Source organism: Ziziphus jujuba, chromosome 11, assembly GCF_031755915.1.
Source record: "Ziziphus jujuba cultivar Dongzao chromosome 11, ASM3175591v1".
In the NCBI taxonomy this organism is placed as follows: Eukaryota; Viridiplantae; Streptophyta; class Magnoliopsida; order Rosales; family Rhamnaceae; genus Ziziphus; species Ziziphus jujuba.
The window spans coordinates 17,306,635-17,316,822 of NC_083389.1; the positions used below are offsets into that span (position 1 = coordinate 17,306,635).

The window sequence follows — 10,188 nt, forward strand, 5'->3', positions numbered from 1 at the left end:
CTCCAGGCCCAAAGAGGACAATATTTCATGCGGGTGGTATGGGCTGTTACAGATGATATAAGAACTGGTACCTGGATCGATATGCTAGCGAGGACGCTGGGCCCCAAGAGGGGAAGATTGTGAAGTCTCACATCGGTTAGAAAGGGAAACGAAACACTCCTTATAAGTGGGTGTGGATACTTTTCCTTTAAGAGACCTTTTAAAACCTTGATGGTTAGGTTGTAAGAGAATTCTCTAGATCCAAAGAGGACAATAGTTCATGCGGGTAGTCTGGGCTATTACACACGGTCCATTTTCATTACATAAAATATGGGACTTTGACACAAAGGCTGCCCACTCACGCCTAGCCAACAGTCAACATGCACACACCCTGTGCGCCCCACTTGCACATCCCCAAGATTGCCCTTGATAATTGCTTGCTCGTGTGCCCTGCACTCCCCACCCGCATGCCTATGTGCTAATGCTAGGTGCAGTGCTGGTGGTGAGCCCATGCATGCCTTGGCTTGCAACAACACTTGTGATGTGCCTAGGGTAACGTGCCTGTGCATGGCAATGCACTACCCATTGCCAACTCTTACAACCAATTGCCACACCTATCCAAAACCCCATTCACCTCTCTAAACACCGTTGACACTGGAATTTAATAAATAACATGTTATCCCCTTATCTGGATATGAAAAATTTTGAAAATAAATAGTAGGAATTTAAAACTAAATATAATTTCTCATTCGGTCAATCGAACAATAAACTACTAAAGTTTTTAATTACAAGTGTTGAATTTTTTTGGATTTATTTTGTAAAATATACCATTTATTTGATTAAAAAGGATTGCGTTAATTATTTCATATTGGTTCCCTTAAAAATATTTCTTGGCTCCATATATATAATTATTTTTTGAGAAAAGGATCCATATATTTTCATAGCATGGAAAAGCATTATATGAAAATGACCATCACAGTAAAGTGTATATCTTGAAAATAAAAAGCAAAAGAAAACTTTTGAAATTTGAATGAATTTCATGAATAAAGCGGTTAACAAAATTGGCAAATAAGATCATTACGACCTCGTATGCTAGTTTCCTTCAACAGATCTCCAATCCACCATCTAAATTACACTTCTATTTTAATCTATCTCTCTCTCTCTTCCTCTTTCCTGCAATTATCCCAAAAGAAAAAAAAAAAAAAAAAAGAGAAATCCGACTTCCTCTGCAAAAGCTGTACTACTTACAGTTCAACCAGAATCAAAAAAAAAGAAAAAAAAAAAAAAAAAAAAAGACGACTTCAATCAAAAGCTTTTTCTAATCAGCTTCCACCACCAACCAAAAAAAAAAATATTAACACGCATGACTAGAAAAAAGCCCAAAAATGCAGCCACTTCCTTCTCGATTTTCCCAGTTTTTTGTTTGGCTTCTGACTCACTTCTCTGCCCAACCACTAGCCTCTTTCTCAAATCATATCATGTTCCTCCACATTTACAATTTCAGCTTTCAAGCATTCTATACACGCCTCCAAACCCACATGAACATTATGAATTTTGTTTTTACTCCATGTTCTCATAGAAAAACAACACAAATCTTTACAGGCCTCAATTGGTCGTCACCATCATCATCATTGTCATTGTCATTGTCATTGTCATCATCGTAGTCAGCATCAACAACAGCACCATAGCCCCACCACGCACGCCTTCCCAAACCCTTAAAAATTCCGGGCACACCGAGGAGGTGTCAAGTGGGAAAAAATGCCTGACATTGGTGTGCTTCATGCAGTCTGCTACTAAAACGATCTGCAATTGGTGGGTTACTTTTTCAAAATGTAGTGTGTGACTGTCACATTCAGAACCTTCGTTGGATGTCTATGCAGCTTTGGGCCCTTGTGAGTAGTAAAAGCTCCTCTGCTTGAACCTTGGCCACGCATGTTGCTGCTAAGGCAGTGTTTGCTGAACCTTTAAGAATACAGGACCTAGTGTTGGTCTTGTTGGAAGCAACAGGCATGGACTTGTTCTTGTTCTTGTTAGCCAAATCTATCTGGACTGAGAAAAGAGAATATACAGGTCTATGGTCCGAGAATTTGGATTCCCCTCTTAAATACCACATCTGTTTCATTCCTTCTCCTTTCCATAAGATCCGATCGCACCTGATTTTTGTTACCGAAAACATGATTAAAAAAAAAAAAAGCCCGATTAGCTTCTCCTCGACGATGACGAACTCTAAATAATCAAATACAACTTGGTTTCTCTACAATTAAACAAAGAGACAACTTGCATGAGATTTGTATTTTTAGCATAATTAATGGTTTAAAATAAGCATATAATTAATGATGGTCGGTTTGTTCAAATATGGTGGAGTGTTCTTAGTTTGATAAATAATGGAGAAATATTTCTTACTTGCCAACTCTACTATTTTATCATTAAGGCATCTATCAAGCTAAAAAGCAAAAACTTCGTAATATTTAAATCACTCTCTCTCTCTCTCTCTCTCTCTCTCTCTCTCTCTCTCTCTAATCCACATAATTTATAAAAATGATAGTTTTCACATGTATTATTTTACACTCTGAAGAAAGCAATATGTTAAACCAATTTGGCTTTAAAAAAAAAAAAAAAACACAAAACAAATAAGTGCTAGAAAAATAATTTGAGACATCTTCCAACAAATAAGTTATCATGTCAAACTTAAAAACCTTATGGAACATAAAGACAAGAAGGATGACAACTAGTCAGCATCATGTTCGTGATTCGTGGTTTCAATGAACTCCTTGACAATACAAACTAACAGATATGCATATTCAAAGTACAATAATTACGGAAATCAAAGACAGGAAAATGATATAACAAAGTTTAGGAAATTTACCAGGCAGGAGTTCTTTGTTTCTCTCTAGATTTTGAGGTTTGGACAACATAGTTATCCGAATTCGCAAGGTATTTGTAAGTGGGAGCGAAATATATTCTACCCTCATCCCAACCTTTGAAAACTCTTCCAGCTCGCTGCTCTATTCTTAGCTGCCAAACATAAAACAAATACAAAGTTAAGATTAATACAAGGAAAAATATATATATATTTAACTGAACTAGCTTAAGAAGTTTTCGAGCCAAAACAAAAACAAAAAAGACTCCATGTTTTTACAGTTTTCGAGCCAAAACAAAAACAAAAAAGACTCCATGTTTTTACAGATCTCTCACCTGATCCTTCTCCAAGAGTGCTTGCCAATCACGATTCTTTAGTAATTCATGAGTGTCAACACAACCCGCCGCAAGCCGATAATTCAAATCCCCAAGCCAAATAACATTGCTGAATTAGGGAAAAATGAAAAATCATCAATTAATATAAAAGTTTTTATTGTGAATCGTAAAAACCCAATTAACTTCATCATTTTCCCATATCAACTTACTCATGCTCCAATATGCTATCAGGAGGAACCGGTTGTCCAGCATCTCTACACGAATGAGAAAACTTCGTTTTCTTCAAAATCTCCATAACATCTGAATTTCTTCTAACCTCATCACCTTCTTTCTCACCAGAAGTCAAATGTGTACACACGAAGCAAAAAGTCGTCTGGTGTAAGGTCATGCTTATCGATATCGAACCCTGTATAACGCACCCAAAAAATCAACCGTTTCAGCCATTTTTACAACTCGGAAAATACAGTATTTTGATGAATCACTAGGAACTTTTATCTTTACCTTATTTCCAAGGTACCCCATAATGCCTCTACCAACACAAGAGACCTTCATGTTGCTAATTTGTTTGCAAAGGTCGGCTCGAACCCAAACGCACAAGAAGATGCCCACCATCTGTTTGCTCGCTGCAAGGCAATACTTTCTTCGCTGCATTAGGCTGGTTCCTTGCTTGCCGCACATCGATGGTGAGCTTGGAGAGCCCTCTTCGCTCGAGCACATAGTGGGGTACATGCTCATGTATCTTTGGAAATCCTCGCTGCCGAGCTCGTCTTCTAAGGAGAGCAAATCGGAGAAGCTGACTCTGGGCTTGACGCTGGCTTGCTGCTCAGTAGTAAACTGTGGTGGTGGTGCAAATTCTACGTTAGTGGCAGTGTTGCAATACTGAGCAGCTCCAGGGTCGTTCTTGTTCAATGCTTCACGAATCAGAGCCAGCCACTTGGCAGCCGGTCCGTTGTCTTCCGCCCCCAATACATTGCCCGCATTAAGAGGGACGATTTCCTGGAAGCAAAGCAGTCAGTTATGAAATTACCAAAATGCCCTCGCCTCCTAACAAGACTATTCGTACCACAAAAAAAAAATATATATATATATATATCAATGATGGAGTAGGAAAAGTCAAAATCGACCCGGCTAGTAACAAAAAATGCTGATTTTTAGATCTCCAACTTAATTAAAACAGCATGGACAAAAAGGCAAACACCAACCATGAAGATTGTAGTTAAAGAAATCTATTTAGGTATAATAGATAAAAATAGAAAGAGAAATTTACCCAAGAACATAAATGTCGGCAGGAGCTGGGGACCTAAGCCATTCCCTCAAGTTCAAGCCATCGTGGGGAGACTTTCCTCCAACATTCCATGTCCCCACAAACATCCTAATATCCATAAATAAATAAATCACCATCAATTCTCTAAAATCAACCAAAATGATTTTTAAGAAATTCTCGAAAATTAAGCTACAACAATAAACATGGGGTAAAGCCAAACTAGGGAACAATTGTTCCAACGTGAAAACTATGAATTGTGAAAGTTAATGCAAATCCCGTGCTTATTTGTTTTGTATCTTTGTTTTGATGCAAAATATATAGATAAAATAAATAAATGGATAGAGACAAAGATGCCAGGAGCTCAATCTTTGTGCAGCAAATGAAGTTGGTAGCACAGTTTTGCACAACAAAATTGAGGGTAAAAAAAAAGAAAAGAAAAGAAAAGAAAAACCGTCTACAGGTAATATCCAATCAATAGACTTTTTAAGTTAAGATATTCTAACTTTATTTCAATGATTAAAGTCAAAATGGTCCACTAAATATTAAAAAAATTAAAAAAAAAAAAGTCATTGCATCGAAAGGTTGAAAAAAATGGTCTACCTGAGATTTAGATTATCGTTCACAACTGGTTGTGGTTCTATCCCAAAACTTGGTCTCTCTTTGGCTGCTGCCATCAACCACCCCTCTTGTCAAATTAAAACACTGAGTCAGACACCAAAAACTGAAAATCCACAAAAATTCCAAAAAATAAAAAACAAAACAAAAGAGCGCATAGTATGGGGCCTATACTACTGCAAACTACGTGAAACCTATATTGTCTACCGTCCACGTGGCAGCCAGAAGCAACAGCCACATCTGGTTCAACAAAAGCACAAGTGGGACCCATACTAGTTCAATAGAAACCCCACGGTTAATGAACCCCAAGGTCATTTACTTTCTTTGTTGGATGTCTAATCGTAATTAATCAAAAGGAGGCCGATCCGACGGCTCGGATAAGCCAGATCACGAGCGAGAGTACGACAAATACTACAGTGGCGCTACATGGTGAAAAATAAAAATGCATATGTATAAAATACCTGCAAAATCTTCCGGTACGACGACGTATCGGTCTTGGTCTGAGCAACTCTTCCTTCTCTCGATTTTATCTGCGAAAAGCCAAAAACCTTCTTTCTTCAATAATTCCCGATACCCAATAAAACGAGAAAAATAAAAATCCGATTATTAAAATATCGCCGATTTTTTAAAACCCGAAACGAAACGATACCTTTTAGAGAGTAATCGGAATGGAACTCGTCCCCTCCGCTTTGTATATTCAGCCATTTTCTCACAACTATTTTCGGCCACGAAGACTGCGATCAGAAAACCAAAAAGTTTCGGTTTCGGGTTCGGATCATAACAGCGACGAAAGAGAAAATTAAATTTATTGGGTAAAAAAGATTGAAAAAAAAAAAAAAAAAAAGCTGCGTACCTTTGAGATTTTTCCCCGTTCAGTTCGCATTGCTCCACCGTCCGATCACTGAAAAAATTTGAGCCACCAAAACAATTAGAATTTCTTTTTTCAATCAAAATCGTCAATCAATTAACTGACTCTGATTGGAGATGAAGAAAAAGAAAAAAATTAATAGTTAAGGCTTTGAGATTATCCAAATCTGTAACTGAAAAGGAGATTTTTCTTTTTTTAACTGAAAGTCTAGAGGAAAAAAACAAAATGGGTTTTTTTTCTGTTTAATCAAATAGAAGATGGGGGTTGAAACAAAATTCAATCTCTCTTTTTTTTTTTTTTATAGATATTTTTGGGGGAGACAGATAAATACTATTTGTTTAGACCTTAAATTAGTCTAAAAATGGAGTATTCAACGGCAATATAAAAGAACTAGTTGCAGGGAAAATGGAGACAGCTTCTTAGGAAAAATAAAAAATAAAATAAAAATTAAGGAAAACAAAAATAAAAGAAAAAAAAATATAAAGAAATAAATTGAAAGTGTTTTTGAATATTATATCTGAAAGAGGCTGTGAGAGAATAGGCCAGGTTCATCCTTTCCTTTTATTTTTTCTTTTTCAACTCGGAGAATATTTCTTTACAAGCAACGATTTTCCCCTTTACAGAGAGGAAAGACAAGAGCGGAGACGATCAAGAAAATCAAAGCCACCAAAAAAATTTAGGCAACTTTTTCTTCTTTTTTTTTTTCCAGATCTTTAGGCCCAAAAAAAAAAAAAAAAAAAAAAGATCCTATCTAAATTAGACTATGTCAAAGAAAAGGTACCCATTTTTCAGTTCCTTTTACGTCAAAAACACTACCTTGGAAGAACTAGTACTGTATTATATGCAAAAACTCCAACATGAAAAATCATCAAGAAAAAACAACGGAAAGCCAATCAAAAGAACCAAACCCAACCCAGAATCGTACATGGTCTCAAAGAGACTTCGGAGAATTTCGAATACCAACTTCTAAGATCTTGGAGATTAACCATTTGATTTGACCCATCAGAAAAACAGAACTTTTTAAGTGGGACAAAGAAACAGGGGAAGAAAAACAGATGGAATGGAAATGGTTTGTGGTAATGGGGTCAGCGACATTGCTAATCAGAAATGATTCTCACTCAATTTGGATGAAAACAAATTATAAATGAGGAAAAAATAAATTTTAAAAAGGAAAAAATAAATAGTTAAAAAAGATCAAAATTCTAATTCAGAAAGCATAAGTGGTTTTTCTTGGTGAAGAAATACAGAGATAGAAGAGATAGAAGACACTCACACGGATTTCAATGAGAGAGAGAGAGATCAGTGTGCGCGTGAAAAATGGAAGAGACCCTTCCTTTTAATCTTTGTGCATCGTCCAGTTAACAGGTGAGCTATCCCTTTCGTACTGGTAAAAGAGAGAGAACAGAGTCTGCGTTTGATGTGAGGGCTTTGTTTTGCTTCTATTGGTCGGCTGAAGAAGAAGAAGAATTAAAGAGAGAGATTGGGGAGAGAACAGAGAGTAAGTTTGGAGGCGTTCCTCGTAAAAGCAAAAAGCAGCTGTTGGTTCTCAATTTATAGTATTTAGAGACTGAAAAAATAAAAACAAAACAAAAATTAAAAAAACAAAAACATAAGAAGAGAGAGAGAGAGAGAGAGAGAGAGAGAGAGAGAGAGATTGGGCGTGTATGGGTTTGGAAGTCCAACTTTTTCCAAACAGAAAACTTTGTTGGGTGGGTAAAATGGTAATTTGCGAAAGCAATAACACAAAAGGGCTTTGTGTATTTTTGTTTTCAATTAAAAGTGCTATTTTTTTGTTTTTATTTTTTTAAATTCTGAAATTCTAAAACTGAAAGTAGAAAAGCACTTTTAACTCTCCGTACGTTCTTATAGCCCCACTGGGAACTTAAATTGGACAGAACCGTACCGTTTCCTTGTTGCAGAAGAATTTATTTCAAGGCAAGGACTTGGGTAAAAACTAAAAAAGCCAATTTTCACTCCAGCTACTGAATCACATAATACAACGGTTGGATTAGCTAAAAATGGTGATGCAGAGGAGGTTTTGGTTTTTCTTCTCTGCGTCTTTGTCTTGCTTTTTATATCCAAAATTACTTGTTGCTTTTTCTGTTTTACCCCCTTATTTATGGAATCAATTGATGTATAAAAGATTTGAATTAAATCAATACGTCAATTTATAATGAAAAATAATATATATATACGGTGTGAAAATGTTGGAATTTGATTAAGTAGTCTATTATATCAGAATTGTGAAAATGTTTAAAATGGTATGTATTTTTTTGTCAACCAATATCAATATCTTATTTGGAAAGTAATATAATTACACCAGATAATAAAATATATACTGACTTTATTTAGCAAATGATAATATTTTTTATTGATATATTCGTATATTATAAATATAGATAAGTAAAATATTATACAATAAATAAATAAATATTATCAAATAAATTTAGAAGAAAATTTTGGTAACTTTAACATTATTGGTAATAAAAATATTTAGCAATAAGTTTGTAAAGCCTTATTATTTCTATTGTTATTTTATTTATAGAGAAGATGTAGATTTTTTTATTTTTTTTTGGTGAATAGCATGTAGAACTTTCTTATTATTATATTTTCAACATGTATTATTAATATGGATAAATAAGATAATATTGATTGATATTTCTATAAATTTTATATTGCTTTAGATGTAGCAATTTTTATCTTTTAACTCATGTGTCAAATGATAATTTTAAGCTATTTTATTGAGGCAAGTTGCTTTTGTTTTTAAATTTTGTTATGCAGTGGAGCCCTAAGATTTGCCATATATTTAAAAGAATTCATCACATTCAGATAGTTTTCCTGGTATGAAAATTTAACTAACAAACTAGGAGAATCAACTGTACACAATTATAACTCATAAATAACTAATAAACTTTATTTTCAAGCTCTGAAAAATATATTCGTAGTTAGAAGTCAAATGATATGCATCTGTAAAACTATTATGACTCAGGTGAGATGTAAAGATATAAAGACTATAATGTACCTTTTTTATGAAAAAACTATTAAATATTTTATTAAATTTTACAAACCGCATCCTGCAGTTTTTTCATCGAAAATGATAATGAATTCGAATTTTTTATTTGAGGATTTTAAAAAACCGTACAATTCTAATATTACTCATATTTAATTTATTTCAACACACCATCATTTTATCCCAATGTTCACTTTTTACCAATATCTTATCACATATTTTTTGTTTGCTTTGTTTAAAAAAAAAAAAATATATATATATATATATTTACCGATAATATAACACTAAGGTAGCTATCATTTTATATATCCTAATTTGTGATATCACTTTAAAGAGAGCCTAATCGCTTTTTCTTCATGATACCGAATTGAATTCTCACATATTTCAGAATAAATATAATATATATATAGATAGATATATGTATGTTTCTCTTTTTAATGCATGTGAATCTATTGGCATAGTTGAAATAAAATATTATATATAAAATATTTTTATTATTATTATTATTTAGACAAAACATATATTTTATTAATAAATATACATTTATTAATACAACCTAAATGGCAAAGATTGACAAAGCCATGATACTTTTTAGATGAGAAGCATAGAGTACTTTTCTTTTTGGTAAAAGATTAAAGAAGGATAGTACTGAATGTTAAAATCGAAAGTCATTTTTTATTTTACTATATTTTAAGCTTTGAATTTAATATTTACAACAACTTTTTCACAGAAACACAAAAACCATTTAAAAATTTGAATTTCAAACTTTTTTTTTTGGGTGAATTTTTTATTTTCATACAGTTTCTTATGATAGTATACGAGAAAATATCCTGTCAAACTGCAGAGGAATGTTGACTCAAATTTAAGAAATAAAAGGGTAAAAAGGGAAAAATATTTAAAAACAAAATAAAATGTAATGGTCAAACCGGTTAGGAGTCTCTGTACCTTTTTTCATCTACCAAAGCGTTACGGACTGGCAAACAGGAGCTCACGTTGGACCCCCACCTAATAGGCCTTCGAAATTACTCATATACCCCTCGAGTTTCCCTAAAAAGTTTTTTTTGAACATTACAAAAAAACCATAACCCCCCTAAAAAGTTAAAAAATATTGAATTTGGCTAACCATTTTTTTTTTTTATATCTTTTCCTGAAATTTTGGAATACAAATCTGTAAAATTAAAAGTGTATTTTGATTTTTTTTGGGGATAAATTCAAAAGTTCATTTTGTTGGTTATCTATTAAAACAAAAAATTTGGT

General features: G+C 33.6%; 1 protein-coding gene across 1 annotated transcript; it reads right to left on the reverse strand.

Annotated features, from left to right (window-relative positions):
* Positions 1-1,015: 1,015 nt before the first annotated feature.
* On the reverse strand, positions 1,016-7,460 carry LOC107432805 (type I inositol polyphosphate 5-phosphatase 8). Its single transcript, XM_060812525.1, has 11 exons — positions 7,195-7,460; positions 5,907-5,954; positions 5,703-5,787; positions 5,515-5,583; positions 5,039-5,123; positions 4,440-4,546; positions 3,676-4,175; positions 3,384-3,580; positions 3,175-3,283; positions 2,846-2,994; positions 1,016-2,132 (listed from the first exon to the last, which is right to left on the reverse strand). The coding sequence occupies exons 2-11, from the start codon at positions 5,934-5,936 to the stop codon at positions 1,832-1,834; spliced, it is 1,632 nt and encodes a 543-aa protein (XP_060668508.1). The 5' UTR covers positions 5,937-5,954; positions 7,195-7,460; the 3' UTR covers positions 1,016-1,831.
* Positions 7,461-10,188: the final 2,728 nt, after the last annotated feature.